The following is a 19,777-nucleotide window of genomic DNA, read 5'->3' on the forward strand; positions in this document are numbered from 1 at the left end:
TCGCAACAGAAATACTAAAAAAAAAGGAAAATGACGCTTTAGCCCCGCCTGCTTGATTTTCGCAAAAACGCGGGCGCGACAAGCGCGTCTAGAGCAGGAAGTGTCCCCGCCTTCATTCCTTTTTCCTTCCTTGTGATAAGGCGGATATTTTGTTTGCTTTGCGATAAGTCGCTAGTCACCAGCATCAAGGTCAAAGCGGGGGAACGAAAGTTAAAACAAGAGGCGGGAACACTTCCTCCTCTCCACGCACCAACGGCGAGCTCTTGTTTGAGAAAATCAAGCAGCGGGGCTAAAGCTTAATTTTCAATAATTTTTTTCGACTATTTCTGTTGTGATACTGTGCATAGTTTTTGCTGGGTCTGTGGTTATCCGTGGAGGACTTCATATTTCTGTAAAAAAAAAACGTGAGGTTCGCTTGGCAATTTTCAAAGTTCAATTGAACAAAATAAATTTCCCTCAATTAAAAATTGTCCAAAGTTCCTGAATTGTTCCTAAATGGTGGCAAAAGTTTCCAGAAGGTAATTGCGAAAAGTCTCACAATCCTCCGGCGAGTACGTCGCCAGTTAGAATTTTTTATCACCTTAGGTGAAACTCCCTGTATATCTTGCGTACAGCATCGTTGGGCGAGGGTGATTTATGCGAAGAAGTAAAACAAATGGAATTGTTTTGGTCCGTGATGGCACATTAAGCAAGAATTAGGGGAATCTGTCGCAGTAGATCACTTTCCGTTTGTCGCTGCGTTCTGTGCTTCACTGCCGCTTCTTTTACACGAACGCCCATCTCTTGAGAACGTTCCCGGCTATGGTCGAGTCTTTTAAGGCAAATTCCGAGCAAGAAAACGCGGTGCAACTTGCAGTTCTTGTGCTGCCCTCATCAACAGCAAACACTTTCAATACCGCCATGTTTTGCACACACTAAAAAAATACCGTTTGGAACTGATAGTTTTATTCAAATAAGCAGGTAACTGTACGTGCATGAATAGCTAAGCATACCATAATGTTCGCTGCCGACGCAGGTTTATGTACGAGATATCGAAGACAACCTCTATCACGACCCTGATAAACTGTCGGCTGTTATAATGAGAGACCAGGACACTGGGATTGAAATGGTAAGTTCCTTAGTGGTGGTCTTGACTTTGTTTTCGAGTTCGGTACGGTAACGAAACCGAAAGTAACTCCATACCGCCTAGTATCCATTGTCAAGAAAGCCGAAATTTATTATCCCGAAATCCCGGGATTTGGCCTCGCGAAATTCGGATATTTTGGGACACGAAATTGTACCAAAACCCCGGGATCCGAACCCTAGTCTGTTCGAGCGAAGTATGCCGCGCATATATCGGCGATGTCGGACGTTGGTTGGTTGACGAGGGTACACGGATGTGCGGTGACGTCCGTAGCGCTGTTGCTAGCGTCGATTACTGCTCCCGCGGCCTTCGCTGACGGGTGTCTAGAGACAATGTGCACTCATGTGAAGCCTGGAATTTCCAGGGGCAGATTCCCCCGTGTTTCGCTCATATATGGACGTTGCGCGTCGCACGACATAATCGTGCACAAAGCGCATTCTGTTTTCGTGGAGAGAGCGGACGTTGAACAATGCTATACCGAGAGAGTGTGAGGGCCGTCGGGATGGTCCAGACGTTCCGTGGTTGACAATTTCTAGACGATGTTTGTCCTAGCGGTTCAACTCGTCGCGTAAATCGCGCCGCACACGGCCGCTAACGTGGTCAAACTTGAAGTTTTATTTGCAATCTGATGCGTGCATCAAGAAGATGCCCCTCAAGGGACGTGCAGGAAGTCAGTGCTACGTACACGAGTGATCGGACGTGCTCCTTGTTATATTCCTGCACCACTTGGAAGTACGTGGCGCCCTGGGACTTGTCGATTGTTATCACGCTGGTCTGAATAACGGGGAATTGCATTCTGAGGAAGTGTATTTCGCGCTTCGCGTTCAGTTATACTTTGACGGTGTCCCTCGTGAGCGGCACCCACTCTCGTTCGACCGCGCCCTTCAATACCTTTCGCAGTGGCGCTGCTATGAGTCTGACCGGTTTGGCTGTGTCACTCGTAACGTAGATCCATATGCGGAAGGGCTAGCCATCTGCGTCAAACTTGACGTGCTTGAGTGTTCCGGACGTGCCCCTAACGAGACCATCGGAACGTCCAAATTGCAAGTGAGCATATAGGGCTTCGCTAAGCTGAGCAATATGGCGGAAGATATTTCAAAGTGTTTGCTAGAATTCCCTAAATTATAAACTTTGGGGCAGACTGCCGAGACTCGGTCAATAGGTGGCATGGCCCTTGCAGTAAACACGTTCAAAATTTGAGCTTCTTCGGTGCAGTAGAACGCTCACAAGACGATTCCATAGAGGGTGTTTTTTGCTCGCAGCGCAAACTTCAGAATCACCTGGCGTCGGTACGTGACGGTGTGTGACGTTAACGTTTGAGATTTGGTATAGGTCTGCCGCCAAAATGAACTCAGATACCTCCTTTTAGACTCCTTTTTACCGCGAACTATTGACCTCTGGAACAACCTGCCGAAAAATATACTTACGATCACTGATAACACACGCTTTCAAGAGTCTCTGACAGAACACCTGAAAGGTTACCACTGAACTAACTTGCTAGAAGTTTCATTATCACTAGACCTACCTTGATAGCTGCAAAGTAGGGCCTCTCCACCCTGCTTTGATTACCGGACCCCTTATCATATCCATCATCATCTCTCATCACGTACAAGTGGCACTGGGGCAGCGCCCAGCCTGCTGGCCGGCATCAGCCCCATCTCATCATCGTATCTCTATTTGTGTGTGTGGTCGGTCGGGACCAAACCCGGCCGAGGACGGCAGCAATGTCGCACTGCTTTGCCAAAAGCCTTACATCTGTTAACCAGCCATCGAGTGGCTCATCTGGTATTTGGTCTATGGGGCCAAACAAATATTCCTGCGATGAAAGATGAAATTGATTCGATGAAATCGATGATTGAGGGAAGTTTCTCTCTTGTTCAAATATTCCTGGTCCGCTAAATTAATAACCAGCTTGCATCTCTGTTAAAATTTTCATTATCGTTTCGACCTCAATATCGTTTGCGTCTTCTTCGTCCACAAATGTTTCGAAAATTTTGCGTTCTTCCTCCCCTATGACAAATAAAAAAAGTTGTCGCCTCTAAATCTTCCGGGCGTGACTTTATAGGCTTCTCGCGGTCGCTAATGGATTAAGCTCACTTGACCAGACTTTCCACGCCGTCGTGAGGTCCGTGTCCGTCGTGTTCAGAGGCTTAATTTTGCGGTGGCAGCAGGCTGTTGGACAGCGTTGTTAGTGCCGTCGTTGCTTGAGTGCCGGCCATACCGGTTGGAAGCCTCTTGGCGTTCGTCAAACTTCTGACACCACGTAAACGGTGAGCCTGCCTTAGCATTGACGCGCACACCACGCGACTGGGACCAAACTGCGCGTATATTTGTCGTTCATGCCTTAAGTAAGGTATAACATGGGGGGGCGTGTTACGAGATACAGCACAATATATTATCGCCGACTACGGAAACAAGGAGACACCATGTATGCTATCATGTTACACCAGACTTCATCGTGACCTTGTCTAGCACAAATGAACGAATGCTTTTACCTGTCGGCTATGTTACTGGTAGCTTGAGGTTGCAAATCGTGGATGTTTCTCGCACGAAACTGTCTCGTGTAGCAGGGTTCTCGAAACAAATATTGCGTTGCAAAAGAGGACACACTAAGCGTTGGACATAATAGGCGGTTTTCGAATAGGTTACACCCCTGTCACACGGCAAATTGACTGCCATTCCGAGCAGATGATATTCGCACTGAATGACATTCGTTCGGTGTCACTCATGTCACAGGGTGATATCAAATGGCAATATATGCTAATGATATTCGACCAGCGAATGACTTCGGGGAACTCATTCGCTTTTTCGTCTCGGACAGACTGCCTCGCAGAGGTAGCAAAACCTACAACAATAAACTCTTGTGAAGCAGTGAAAGACGAATGAAAAGTTGCACACTAATATTTGGTCGCTAATTTGATAGCTTTTGACACGAAGGAAGGAAGGTTTACCACTGTTTTTCGCTGAACTATCCTCGTTCCCATTCGCCATGTTGGAGTTGGAGTTGGACGGACTAAAAATAATACGGAGAGGTTGAACTTGTCACCTGACAGGTTCTGTTATTCCAAGATAAAGCTACGAAAAACAACAACAAGGAACGAGAGATGACTAGGCTAGGCTGTACGGCACACTGTTCACGGGCACATGACCGTCAGAGGATCGCGCCACACAGAAACCAGGGCGTCACGTACAGATGAATTGGTACTGGTCATCAAGACAACAACTTGAGATGAAGCCTACGAGAGCCTTGAATGCGGCGTCTCTCTGGTTGGCGTCCCACGTCCCCAATTCCTTCTCTATGGAGAAAGCTCTGTTGTCCAGACGAGTTAGTGCGGCCCGCAATGTCTTCCGTTAGGACTGATGTCTTCTGCACTCCATAAAAATATGTTCAGTATTTTCTTCCACCTCACACACTGGGCAATCCGGGGAATCCGCCTTGCCTACCATATGCAGGAAATGCCGGCCATACGGGACGTTCAGGCGTGCACGATGTAGGAATGTTTCGATACTTCTGGCAGTCGAGGGAGGGATGCTGAATTTTAGTTCCGGGTCTATTCTTCTGAGAAGAGATGACCCACCATCACCTAGTAGCCATTTGCGTTTGCACATGTCGTCTGTCATGGACTTTAGTAGAAGTTTGATGTCCGACCCATGTTCGCCATGTTGCTAGTGCGGTGCAGATAGGCTACTTACTTGACTTTGCGCGTGATACTTAGCCAACTAAATATCGTCGAAAACGCAAAGATTTTATGATATATTCTAATGTTTCGCTAGTTTCTAGAAAAAGAAATAAAAACGAAACAAACGTACCTTCATGTGTTCAGCCCTGGTATGTTAATTATTGATAGAGACATCATATTCGAACGACATTCTTCTTCTCCGGGTAGCTCGATGTAAGACAAACGAATGACATTCGGTGCGACTGCCATTCGCTGGGGATGCCATTCAATTTGCCGTGTTGCGGGGGTATAATCTTGGGGCACTTTGGCCCCCAAAAGTAGTAAGGTAGTCGTCAATGCGCAACGCACATAATACTGCTTGTGTTCTTGGCACGCATAGTGGAAATCTCTTGTTTCTTTGCGACCTCAAAGTACCTTGGGGCGCATTCTAGACCTACCCAACGTTAATGTCGCGAACGATATCAATTACCCTGACTGCAACTTGAGGGCCATTCTATTTGAAAACGGTTCAAATGCAAGGGATGTTCAGGTTTATTTACAATAAAATACTTCACTGGCAGTTATAACAGTTTGAAAACTAGTAAAAAGCAATGATTTGTAACCTATGCACAGGGACCCGTTCTTGCATCCGGACGGGTTACTTGCTGAACAAGGGGGTGTAACAGTCGGGAAGAGCACACGAACGCTTGTTTCTGTATTCCGCTCTCCCTTTCTTGATGTGCAATGATTTCAGATACTTCCTGACACCCCCTCACCCGCCAGAGACCTTCGTTCCTTAAAATACTTGGCGTATCCAAATCGACATTGCGCCGCATGCTCCAGGAGTGTTCGCATAGTTGAGATTGCTTATTCATACCCTTTCTGGTATCACGTTTATGTTCTTTCATCCCTGTGGCAACCTCTCTGTCCGTTTCCCCAATATAAGACCGCGTGCAATCTTGACATGAAACCCTGTGCCCCCCCCCCCCCCCCACCTCACTTTGTCATTGTCCTTGGGGTGACTGATAATTTTTTTCAAGGTTGTGGGCGGCTTAAAGGCTATTTTGATGTTTACACTTGCTAGGGATCGTCCTATCGATTTGGACGAGCACGGAATATATGCAATGGTTGCGTAGCCATTCCCTTGCGGTGCATTCTTAGGGTTCTTCGTTGTCAGGTTAAACCCGATTTCTCACGATAGTCCCCCCCCCCCAGTTCAAATTTTCAAGAATTCGGGTAAAACCCGGTATGTGCTCGAAATCCTCGCAGTTCTTCAACTTGTCGTTCACGGTAAACCGTAAGCAAAGTGAATCATAATATCGGCAGAGAGAGCTATTTGTGACAACCTACTTGTCCTCTTGTTGTGATTCCTTCCTGCAGGAGTCAAAGAGCAGCTTTTGTCGAGCTCGGGCAAGTGTTTGAATAACGCGGTCGTGCACCGCCCCAGTTCCGAGTGGAAATATAAAAATTCTTGTACTCGTCCCCGTGTCAGAGCAGTAGCTTGTTTCATATGCCTTTCGTTTCACCCGAAAATTCCCCGGTGTCATATAAAACAGAGGACATAGTGCACGATTTCTCCCCGAATTTTCGTGTGTAAATAGCACCTGATTTTTCTCTTCCGAAATTGAAAAACCATAAAACCCGAAGAAAACTATGCAGCATTTTGTGCAGCGTGTTGGCCAATGGAATGGATTGAAATAGTCCACCAACGGGGGGGGGGGGGGGGGGCGAGATACATTTAACAACATGTATGTTTGTTTATTGTTAAAAGGCCAGCACCTGTGTTCCCGCAAAAAGAAACTAAACCAGCTCCACAGCACACAACACCTACTGTAGAAGAAGACATAAACGGCACATCACGGCAACAGGGAAATACGTCGAAATAATCAACATAAAAAACGGCATCTGCTGTCAAGCAGACTTTTTTTTTTCATATATTCAAAACATATTCAAGAATTATGGATAACAATGACAATTACGTCATAATGATGCAGCTGCATAGCCAGGAAAATATTTCAGGACGTGTTTTATGAGGCTTTACATGAGGTGGAGGAGTCCCCCTCATCAGTGCTTTATCAGACCCCTACGCCCCCCCTCCCTATATGTTCAGTGACACCCCCCTGACTTTTTTGCCTGTGCACCCTCTACAGGGGGTACCCTTGCGATTTCAGCTTCAGACACGTCTGTCATGTTTTGCCCTGCTCATTGCACATTGCTGCGCATTTCGCAAGCGTCACGCAATCCCACGTGGCCTCTTTTTGGTCAGTGAAAATAACTCACGTCATGGACATGTCTGTTCATCTCAGCGCTAATCACGTTTTGCATACTATAGAAGACGGGGGGATCAGTACGCTTCCTTTCGTGTTTTGATGTCTTATTATTTTGCTACTCTCACGCTCTCACTTCGGATGGTGTCTAGGAACCTTGGGTCTCTCGTTTCTTGTGTTAGCGAGCAGTCGTAACAGCAACTTTATTTTGAGATGGAGAGTGAGGAGGTTCATCGCCACAGGCGATACTCTACCCCATTGCTGGTGGGGATGTGGGGAATGAAATACTGAGCCTCTTCACAATAACGATCGAAGTCCGATGGTGTCCAGAAATGACAAAAGAGCTTTGAGCGCAGATCGTTGCTGGGCTGGATGGGGCCAGGGACCAAGCAATTTCGATAGGAAGAAGGGACAGGAGTCCAGCTGACTAAGAGACTCGGTGAGTGCGTAGACTATCGTCGTATCAATGCCTAGAATCGATGACGTCCTCGATGCACTTCGCGGTGCGAGCCACTTTTCGTCCCTGGATTTGAGGTCAGGCTACTGGCAAATTCCAATGGCAGAGACGGACAAGGAAAAGACAGCTTTAGCTACTCCTGACGGTCTGTTCGAATTTAACGTAATGCCTTTTGGATTGTGCAATGTGCCAGCTACTTTTGAACGAATGATGGACTCCGTGCTCCGTGGCCTTCGCCGGAAAACATGTCTATGCTACCTTGACGACATTGTCGTCTTTGCACCTAATTTCTCCGAGCACATCAAGCGTCTGGGTGACATCTTTCATTGCGTCGCCAAGGCCGTCCTTCAGCTTAGCAGCAAAAAATGCAAGTTCGGATACAACCAAATAAAAGTTTTGGGCCATGTTGTCTCCAGAAAAGGCATTGCGCCAGACCCTGAGAAAATCAAGGCTGTGTCATTGTTTCCTCAACCCCACCCCACCCCATCACCATTCAATATATGTGTGTGTCCTCAACCCACCACAGTCAAGGAATTACGCAGCTTCATTGGCCTTTGCTCATACTTTCGTCGATTCATCAGAGGTTCCGCAGACATCCCTGCCCCCCTCACGTGCCTCCTCAAGGAGAACGTCAAATTTTCGTGTTATTCAGAACATGCGGCTGCCTCCTCCCGTCTAAAAGCAGCTTTGACGTCAGCACCTATCCTTGCACACTTCGACCTGTCCGCCTTAACCGAGATTCACACCTTTCGGGAAGCGCGTATTGTGCCGGTGAAAATTCAGTTGAATGAATCATCACAGTCCCAACATGTATAGCGCTGTGTTGACCAAGGCCGAGAACCAAGAATTCTGGTGAGTTATGCTTTCGTAGACTATCTGGCTTAGCAGTGTGTTATCCACACATAGTTCCATTCTCTTACTTGTAATTTGACTGAATCAAAACAGCTCAATACATGTAGCTCTGTATGTATTAGTAGATTTGCACCGTTTGTAGTTCGTTGCGCGTTTAGGAACAACAAATTCATTCGAAGTTAAGACACCGATAATGCCGCACCGTACAGCAACATTTATCATTGTGAGCCATATTTCATTTCCTAAAATTCGTCGCCATATTTGTTCAAAAATAAAAGCACAAGTCGGCATACTTGAATTGATCCCCTCGAATTGCTTACCGCGAACATCTGCAAATGTTGCGCAGGCTTTTGCACCGTTCCAAGCGCAAAAGCATATCTGGTTAGAATAAATATTTCAAGAGGAAGTCATGGGTGTAGTTCCGTAGACGGGCTTATGGCTTTTTCTAATGAGCCGGAGTGTTCAAAAGCGAAATAATGTACTGAAGTGAGAGAGGACTATATAGCGAATAAAAAAAATAATTAGAAGAATGTGTGGTCTAGACGTTTTTTTTTTTTTATATGCATTTCAAGAACCCCATCTGACGCACTTCTAGCGCAGGAGAAACACGGGAGTGCTAAGCCTAACGGAAGCGAAACTTGCCACCTTGCGAAACGTAGGGCCATTGAAATGGGCTAAATCACCTCATTTTAGTGAGGTTAATGCAGGTTAGGTTCTACAGACTGGGGGTAGGGGTCTGTGGGGGCGTCCCCCCCCGGGCGCGCAGGCGGTGCCCGCAGGCGGTACCAATGTATCATACGGTTCTATTGTGACGTGAAAAATTGTGTAGTAGTGCACGAGTGTTAATTCGTGCACTACGTTTATCAGAAGAAACGAGAAAAGGAAAGTCATGCATGTATAATTTCATGAATTGTAATGTATCACTGTTTCATATGCACATGTTTCCATTAAGTTAATGAACTAATGCAACTAAACGCATTTCATGGTCATGCATTGTGTTTACCTGGAAGTCACATTTTTAAGACTTGTCATTTTTTCTTTTTTGTCTAGATGAAGATTTATGTTAGCCTTGTATGAAATAATGGACACATATCGACATGTATGCAGCTTGTGCATATTAAAACCAGCCATGTAGAGTCAAATGCCTGTTTTTAAAATATTCTAGCCTATTCACGGTTGCTCTTTGCTTCTTGCAGGTCTAGTCATTCCAGAAGCAAGAATTGTACCATTGTAAAGCAAATGGAAATAAACTGATGTCGACTGAGATGGGTGTTCCTCCTTGGCCAGTGACAGTAGGATGACTAAAAAAAACGTCATAACAAAGCCGATGTTCATCTAGCTCTCCACAAGTAGCTAACTCCACATAGTAGCCTGGTGCTTCACAGCAACATCAACACTACCTTTGGTGTGTACACATTACACAATATACTGCATTGTGGTGTGGTATGATAACATACTGATTGTCTCACAATATGTGTTTATATATATATATATATATGACAAGGGTCCTAGGGGCACACTGCATGGCTTATACCCTCTTGAATGTATATCGATACCTGCCTGCAAGATTGCATGTCAAGACATCTTTGGCCGTATTGAGACTTTGGCCGTAATGAGACAATTGGGGACTAAAGGATTATCGGCCGTATTGAGACGTCGGCCGTAATGAGATACAATCCCTAAAATCACCAGGTTTGCATTAAGCACAGCAGCGCGATGATTGTTAAAAAAGACGGGTACAAGAAAACTCGGACGTTGGCACTCGTAGACAGTTCGTTGTCCGCCCACTTCATCGAATGCCGTTTCATCGACGCCTGACCAAGGTATAGGTTAACCGATGTTCAGTTAAGTCAAGGCTACAGCAGAAATTACAAACGTTCGATCTGAATTCCGCGAATATTTTATGAAGACGTTTAAGTTTGTAAGTGGCGGTAATATTAAGAATACCATACGTATCCATCATTGCCTGAACGGGTGCGTCAAAGCCCACGCAACCTATAGCGCATTGCACTGTGTTCTGCATTTGCTGTTGAGCAGCAATATTTGTTTCTGTAATAATCGCGAGTAGAATACAATTACAAAAACGAGAGAAAAATTGCTGAATAGTAAAGCATAACTTTTGCCTTCATTGAGATAATTTTTTCCCTCCACTTAAAACACAACCTGCTCATGCTAACTCGGTCCCTAAGTAGAGGATATGATGTGTCCACGAGAGATGTTGTCCACGATGACTCTGCTTGTTCAACGACAACATCGCTTGTCCCGGGGTCTGAAAAATAACTTAGGTTTATTGACATTCCGATTCAAGCATTTAACCTTAAAGGGAGAATCCGCATAAGGTCCCTTCCGAGATTTTCGAATATTCGTCACCTTTAGCCATCAACGACCATGCCTGTAAAATATATCCTTCGAAAACAGAGTCAAACTTGATAAAAATGATTTTCTTCTATGACGCTCGGTGACAGGGTAGTGCGAGCCACGAGCGCTTTTCTGCAAGCAACACCGAGCGTGATGTAAGTCGCGAGATATCCCGCGCCGTCCGCCTTGCTTTGCTTTGTGTTTTGGCAGTTTTGACGAAGGAAATTTTCCGTAGCAATTGTGTTCGTAACGTCGCACACTGATCTTACACCCACCACGATGGCCGGTAAGACATGCTGTATAATCAGTTGTGGCAACAGGTCGGATACAACAAGGGACGTAGCATATTTCCAGTTTCCGACGGCCAAACAACGTCACCTGCGGGCACCTGCCGGAGGCACCGACCGCACGTGCACCTGCAACATGTTTCATATTACGCGTGCACCCGTGGCACATATACAGGGTGTCCCAGAAAACGTGTCATTGAATTATAATAAAAAAACTACGCCACCTAGAATCATGCGGTCAACACCATTTGTTTTTATTAGTTTTTGCCACCTCCTAATGTGAATGTCATGTACTCCAAGTTTAATTATGTAAATATTTGCGAACTGAGCTCGGAAATTTGCCAAGTAAAGGTCACTTTTTTACCCCACCAATATGAAGAGCGTGCCGAATACACTCAAATTCATGATAATTCGCAGTGATATTCACGAGCTATTCCATCGGAAAAAATAGCCGAATATCATGCTTTTCGGAGCACCGGACAATAGCGCGCGATGACTTTTTGAGCGCAATCGCTCTCAGTGCGACGAAAGGAGGTTCCGAAGCCAGCCCACAGAGTGATAGTAGAAAAAGTAACAGTTCCTAAAATTGGGAGAGGGAAAGCAAAATCCCAGCGAAAGTCGGACATGATAAGCCGTGCCTGTTTTATCTCTTTCTGCGATGTCGGGGAGGGCTGGGTTTCCAACCTCCTTTCGTCGGACTGACAAAGATTGCGCTGAAAAATTCATCGTGCGCTATTCTGTGCGACCTACGTAGAGTATGATGTTCGGCTATTTTCTCCGATGGGATAGCTCCTGAATATCCCCGTCAATTATCATTAATTTGACTAAATTAGACACGCTCTTCACATTGGTGGGGTAACAAAGTTACCTTTAATAGGCAAATTTCCGACTTAAGCTCACAAAAATTTACATAATTAAACTTACGTTACACGACATTCACATGAGGAGGTGGCAAAAACCCAGTAAGAACAAATGCCATTGACCGCATGACTCTAGTTAGTGTAGTTTTTTTTTACTATAATTCAATGACACGTTTTCTGGGACACCCTGTATAAGAATGTGTGACAACCTATTAGAAACTCATCATTAGTTACTCCGAGTTCGACAGCCTTCAGTGTATGGGTCCGAGGCCTCGGTTTCAAGCGACGCGCGCACTGGTAGGTCCGTCGAATACGGCGAGTCGTTGTGGTTTATGGTGACGGTCAAGTCATTCTCCTCATTAGAATAGACGTCTGAATCGGGCTGAAGTCCCGTGGAGTTCTATTCTGATGCGGAGTCGGTTTCCATGATTGCACGTTGACCGTAACTTGATTCCTTGCGTCTTCAATGCAATACAACACATGGGAATCACGGCAGACGAATCTCGCGACTGACGTCACGGCGTGGCGCTCCTCGATTCCGATGCCACCGCCTGCTCTCAGAGTTTCGGTTTCGCTTTATCGTTTTCGCTGTTTATAAATTATACGCGCACGTTTATACGAAACGGAGGCTGTTGTCAGCATCTGGGGGGTGGTCTCTGCTGAAATCAACTTTCACTTAATTTTGGGCACAACCGTTGCGGATCCTCCCTTTAAGGCTGCGGTCCCACTCCTCCCTTCAAAACGGGCGTTTCAGTAGCAGGATTCCCGCACTCGTGTTTGGCCGTTCCTAAAGAAAGCGACCATTGTAGGGCACACTGTAATATTGCAGTGGATCCCCGGACATGTCGGTATCAGCGGCAACGAAGAAGCAGACAGAGCCGCATTGAACGCCCATCAGCACGCAGCTTTTTCCCCGATAATGATGTCGTCGGACGACCGAAAACATCTCCTCTTGACTCTCACCGGTCCCAAGATGCAGGCTCAGTGGGAACACGACATAGCTCACTCCCTTCTCTCTGATGTAGACCCCACGCTTTCTCTCGTCCTTCCTCCGCGACTACCGCGCCCATTAACTGCTCTCTTCCACCGCGTGAGGCTCAACGTTGCCTTTACACCTGCCTTTCAACACCGTCTCGGCTCCACCTCGTCTTCCCTCTGCCCCACTTGTGGAGTGCACGGCGACCTCAGCCACGTCATCCTGGCTTGCGGGCAATACCACCACGAGCGTGCCCTAATGGAACTCTCTATGCAACGCATTGACAAGCGGCCGTTCAACCTAGCGAAGATCCTCGGTCCGTGGTCGAACGCTGCCCACCAGACGCAGGGCCTTAGTCTTCTGGCGGAGTACTTGTGCTCCACCGGTCTGGCGACGGCTCTTTGAAAGCCCCATCATCATCCCTTCATCCTCCCCCAACGCGAAATAGGGCAGTGTACCGCCTCAGCGGCGGTGAATCGCCCACCCCATCACCATCCAATGTATGTGTGTGTGTGTGTGTTCCTAAAGAAACCAAAATGATTAGCAAGCTGCGTTCCTTCGTTAGGCTTGTACGTTTTCCATTTTCTCGTAGAGCTCATGATAACGGTTTTATAAAGTCGGGATTATCGATAATTGGTGTTTTCCGTAGCAAGATGTGGCGGAAGCCACAAAGGCACCTCTGGCACCTGGCAGTCCTCTGGAGCAAACTGACGTACAGACTTCTAATCTGCACTCCTGTTTACATAGATTCTGCACTGCTCTGCTCGTGGGTCATCTTTTCCCAGGAAACTGACAACACGTGCCCTACATCTGCCGTATCGGTAACCACGCGATTCACCGAAGCAGCGCCACCCGACGGAAAGCATGGCCTTATAACCAGTGATGGCCACGAACTACTTCTACAGTAGTTTAACTATAACTACGAACTATTTCGCAATGGAGTAGTTTAACTAGTAGTTCAACTACTTTTCAGTGGAGGTAGTTAAAACTACTTCTTTAACTACATCTATTACTACTTAACGTTGTCCATCAACACCAATCCCATTCTATAGTGCTCTTGGACACCTAAATATGAATCACAAGCAGTGATAAAAGTGAAGATTTAGTACACATGCACGGCACAATTGCTCTGCACCTCCGTTCTCATCAAATATGTACCTCAAGGTAAAAGTCCGAAGCACAATCGTTCCCTAAAGCTTGCGGCAAAATCGGATGTAGTTGACGCCTGCAGTAACTTAACTACTGTAGTTAACTACTCGAAATAGTAGCTTAACTAGTAGTTGCCACTACATTTCTGCAAGTAGTTGATAACTACTTTTTAACTACAATCAGATAGTTTAACTAGTAGTTTAACTACATGTAGTTAACTACTGGCCATCACTGCTTATAACCATTCGACAACTCGCTGCCGCTCTGCAGTCCTCTGGAGCAAACTGACGTACAGACTTCTAATCTGCACTTCTGTTTACATAGATTCTGCACTGCTCTGCTCGTGGGTCATCTCTTGTCAGGAGGCTGACAACACGTGCCCTACATCTGCCGTATCGGTAACCACGTGATTCACCGAAGCAGCGCCACCCGACGGAAAGCATGGCATTATAACCATTCGACAACTCGCTGCCGCTCTGCAGTCCTCTGGAGCAAACGTACAGACTTCTAATCTGCACTCGTGTTTACATAGGTACGTTACTATCACTGATATTGTGGTCCTCATTGGCTCCATTGGACTGCAGCTAGTATGGCTACCATATGTTTGGCTTGTCTGAAAACTGTATCTACTGATGACACTGCAATCATGTGCTCTTCATGCTGTAATTACTACCATCATGGGCCCTGCAGTAGCCTAACAAAATCAAGCTTAAAGCTATGACGGGACCACAACGAGAAGCTTTGGTGTGCAACACTTGTTCGGTGCAAATAAGAAGCGAACTGGGAAGAGTGATGAACAGCCCCAAATTACCCTGCAAGTGCTATTGAACGCAATTCAGAGTAATGGTCAAAAAACTGGCGAGGTCCTGGAAAATTAAAAAAAAAAAATGTTGAGCAAAGGTTGGACAGCATTGAAACAAAGTATGATGAACTTACAAGTCGAATGAATGCCACGGACACAAAAATAACCGAGATGGATGGATTGCTGAGAGAGAAGGGTGAGAGAATAATTGCACTGGAGAAAACAATCAATTATAATGAGCAATATGGTCGACGTACTAATATTGAAATCCATGTCGTCTCAGTATCTCCGGATGAAAACCTTTCCCACGTACTAGGCGAGCTCGCTATGAAGCTAAAGGTTAGGCCTATTTCTGAAACTCCTGTTGAAGCATACCATAGGCTTCCAACAAAATCGACAACTAAGCCACCAGTCATACTGGTTCGTTTCAAAGACAGAAGCGATGCACAGGCATGGCTGATGGCAAAAAGTGAGACAAAGAGGTTAACTAGCCAACCTGAATATAAGGACCTATTTTGTTGCGAAAATTTAACGCGTCAAAATAACAATATCCTAAGACTGACAAAAGAACTTGCTGAAGAACTTGATTACATGTATGTTTGGGTGAGAAATGGCAGGATTTTTGTTAAGAAGAGTGAGTCTAGTGAACGTATTTCCATTGAGCATGAAAGCGATGTACAGCGGCTGTAGAGTGGCCGTTCCTATTTTCATTTTCATATTATCCACCTTCACTTAGATTTTGTCTGCTCTGACATACGGTTATGTCAATATTTTCTGTTCAAAGTTTTTGTGATATTGAGAGACCTGCCTGCTTTTGTGCTCTCGTTATCTAATATTACTCTGCTTGCTTTGTCTGAAACGTGGCTGACAGATGAAACAGCGGGATTTTTTTAAATTGATGGATATTCTGCAATGTTTCTGAATAGAATAGACCGAGAACATGGGGGCGTAGCGCTGTATATAAATGACAGCCTACCATTTCGGAGACGCACAGATCTATCGGTCAATATTCCTATGTGCGAGACTTTGTTTGTTGAGCTGCCAGGTTTTGGTGTTAAACATGCTCTGCCGTTTAGAGACTCACCAGTAGTTATTGGCGCCGTATATAAATCCCCGTCAGTGAATGCTATGATGTTCTTGAACGAATTGGAAAGAACTCTGTACTCCCTTTGGTTAAAGGAGACAAATGTGATAATACTAGGGGATTTCAATATTGATGTGTTGAAACAACACTCTATTACATCAGCGTACGTGGAACTGGTTAGTAGCTACGGCGTCACTCAGTTGGTGAAAGTCCCTACAACATATGGTGATGCTTGCCCTCCTACCTTAATTGAACATGTTCTTACAAATTTCTGTGAGGAACGCGTCACAACTGGTGTTGTGGCAACGGGGATTACGGATCATAAACTTATTTTTATTTTGGGTAATGGTGTTGGTCGTCCTCAAATTACAACACAAGAGAAGTCTATTGTTGAGTATGATTTACTTGAAGAGATGTTAGAGAGCATGGAATGGTCTTTTCTCGATTCTGATGAATCCGTTGAAGTTAAGTTTAATACTTTCCTAAAAAAGATCAGGACTGCCCTCTCCTGTGCGACGAAAACAATTCAAGTCAGTAAAAGAAGTACCATCAGAAAGCCATGGGTGACGCAGGCAATACTTAAGAGCATCAAGCGCAAGAACAACTTGTACAAAAAGGTTCGTACAAAACCTAACAATGCTGAACTTAAAAGTCGTTATCTGGCGTATGTCGCTACACTTAATAGCGTGATCCGACAGGCCAAGACTTCATACTTTCAGGACAGAATCACCTCTGCTGCCGGTGATAACAAAAATAATTTGGAATACAGTCAACTTTGCTCTGAACCGGGTGGATAAAAAATGTGATATATCTGCGGTATGTGATACCTCTAGTCAGCTCATCACGTGCAAACAAGTTATAGCTGAAATATTTAATGATCAATTTATCAACAGTGTCACAAGTTGTCAGAGTGATAACTTGACCGCTGAGTTGACGTTAACTTATCGCAATCCTCATACTTTTTTTTATCCCCGGTTTGCCCCACTGAGATTGAGAATATAATCAAGAACCTAAAAAATACTAAGTGACCGGAGATGACGGTATATCTTCTGCCGTGGCGCGGCGGCACAGACACTTGTTGTCTGTTCCGTTAACTACGCTAATCAATCACATGTTCGTGGAAGGTATTTTCCCTAGCCAACTGAAGACTGCAAACGTGATTCCTGTCTATAAAAAGGGGGATAAGCTATCAGATGAAAATTTTCGCCCCATATCCTTGCTTTCAGTCTTTAGCAGGATTGTGGGAAAAGCTGCCTTGGTTTGGTTTGCGCAATATTTTTTCCAAAAGGGACTATTATCTTCGTCGCAGTACGGTTTCACTAAAAAGAAATCTACAGCCATACCTTGCTAGACATAGTTGAATATTTAAAGCAAAATATGGATAGCAAGATGTTAACAATGGGAATCTTCGTTGATTTGACTAAGGCCTTTGACCTTATTGATAAGGTTTTGTTAATAAAGCTAGAACATTACGGAATGCGTGGTGCGCCACTCGAATTTTTAAAAAGCTACTTAACAGATAGGAAGCAGTATGTAGCAATAAATAATGAACACTGTCCCTTGCGCTACATCACGTGTGGCGTACCACAGGGCTCTATACTAGGTCCGTTTTTATTTTTGCTGTACATGAATGATCTCCCCGAGTTCTTAGGTTCTACTCTTGTGCTTTACGCGGGCGACACAAACATTTTCATTGATGGTGCTTCTACAAACGAAATATATAGGAGGGCAAACTGTGTTTTGCAGAAACTTTCGGAATGGATATCAGCAAATAAGCTGAAAATAAACTTAACGAAATCCTGCTATATATGATCTTTCACCCCCGGTAGAGGGCAATTACTCATCATAACCATGAAATCATCTGTTGTGGTGAGAAGTTGAAGCAGGCAGAGGAAGTAAAGTTTTTGGGCATGTACCTTGAATCTAATCTGACCTATCTGCCTCACACCACACACGTCAGGAAGAAAATCTCGCGTGGCATATTTGCTTTATCACGATTAAAGCATCTTGTCCCTGTAAGTGTGTTATTGCATGTTTATTTTGCTTTCATCCACAGTCATATATCGTATTGCTTGGAAGTATATGGCAACACATATAGGTCAAATCTTATGCCCATATATCTTTTGCAAAAAAAGGCACTACGGGTATTGCTGGGTCTTTCACCTACTGATCCGGCTACTTTTGTCCTTTTAACTCTTGGTGTTAAAGATATTTTTACGCTAGTCCGATACAAGTCTCTTATTCTTATGTATAAACTATTGCATAATATGGTTCATTCTTCACTGATTTCAATAACTTTCTTTGCTGGGATGTACTCCTTATGGCGTAATGATTTAGAACTGTGTTCAATTACCGCAATCACGTACTAATTACGGTCTTTTTTTCCTTTCGATATGCTGCAGCACAGTACTGGAATGAGCTGTCAGTAGAAATTAGGGGGCCAGGTAGCCTCGGAATGTTTAAACGCATGCTTTCATGAATTATGACTTTTTCTTCTCTTCTACGTGGTATTGTGTAATTTATCTTTACGAGGACGATGATTTCTTTGTTGGGGGAACATGATGATGACTCTGCTTTTTTTTTTCTTTTTTTTCTTTTTTTTGGTAGTGTGCAAGTTTTTGACGATGATGAGGTTTGTGTCAGTCTCCGTATACCCTGTATATAAAATAGGACCGCATAACAGGTTTCACCTCGCGGTCCTATCACAATGTCATGTATGAAAATTGTGTGGTACTAAAAAGAAATCCAAATAAAAAAAAAAGAAGCGAGTGAAGATATTATGGTCGCTTTTGTGCATCATGTAGTTTCATCATATGAGAAGGTGTTGCGGAATGAGGCCCTCTAGCGTGGACCGTGCTTGTTTCGACAACGACTGTTAGACGATGATGTTCCTTGGACCTTTATTGTTTTTCTAGTTCTTTTTTTTACATTCCGTGTTAGCACCTTGCGCGAACGGCCTGTGGCAATGAGCGGCGTACAGATGTGGACACATGCGGAGAGGACAGCAAGAACGAGAGGGGGAAAGTGGGTTAGTATGTGTCCTGGGCCGACTTCAGGGGGAACTGTGCCGACATTCGTCTGGACAGCTTCCAGAAAAGCCAGGGAAAACCTCAGCCAGCACAGCCGGTCACAGGATTCGATCCCGTGTCAGCTCCCACTTTCAGCGTGAAAAGCGATTATCCTAAGCACTATGCCACGGGAGCTGTTTCTTTCATTTCCTTTCAGTGTTGTAACTCGTGAACGACGAGCAAGAGATACTAATTTTGGAATATTCGAATGTCTGGGTCGAGTGGTTCTCCAACTCATCGAATGCTGTGTCACTTTGATCTAAACAAAATTCAGCTATCCATCTGAGCATACGTTGCAATAGTTTTGGTACGCGATATCCATAATTTACAAGTGCTTGTTTTTATCGACATAAAAAGCGCACTTCTGGCGCTCGTCATTTCAGACTCTTCTAACGTCCGGTTAAGATCAAGCTGTGTCCTGGATAAGCCAATTATACGTTTAATTGTTCCTAAAAATTGTAACGGCATTGTCTAGGTATTTCACGAAATGTCTTGCTTTTTTAGGCATTTCCTTAAAGGGGCTGGGAAGAGCACATCTCAGTTACGAAATATTTCTTTTCGAATCCCTCTTTTCTTTGAGTAATCGAATTTCAAAGATTGCATTGGAGCGCAAAGCTGAGTACTCCCTCAGCAACAACACTATAGGTTGGCTCCTGTCGGCTATGGCGGGTCTCGCATTTCTCATCCACGTCCCGGTCTGTGGCGAAACTGTAATGGCCAAAATGTTTTGGGGTCCACGTCGTGTGAAGTCGATTTTTCCAAACTTGAATGCCTCGGACCTTGGGATAGTCCAGTAGTCACTCCGGCAAAACTTTTATTCTTACGAGGGCACGCC

The 19,777-nt window shown here is 44.9% G+C and overlaps 1 protein-coding gene across 1 annotated transcript in view; it reads left to right on the forward strand.

Annotated features, from left to right (window-relative positions):
* LOC135385080 (venom metalloproteinase BumaMPs1-like) overlaps nucleotides 1-19,777 on the forward strand; it is a 177,992-nt gene that overhangs the window by 48,341 nt on the left and 109,874 nt on the right. The window contains exon 3 of the mRNA XM_064614258.1: nucleotides 1,016-1,108. Within this exon, the coding sequence (XP_064470328.1) occupies nucleotides 1,016-1,108 (93 nt within the window). The remainder of the gene's footprint in view (nucleotides 1-1,015; nucleotides 1,109-19,777) is intronic.

The sequence above is a fragment of the Ornithodoros turicata genome, chromosome 1 (genome assembly GCF_037126465.1).
Source record: "Ornithodoros turicata isolate Travis chromosome 1, ASM3712646v1, whole genome shotgun sequence".
In the NCBI taxonomy this organism is placed as follows: domain Eukaryota; kingdom Metazoa; phylum Arthropoda; class Arachnida; order Ixodida; family Argasidae; genus Ornithodoros; species Ornithodoros turicata.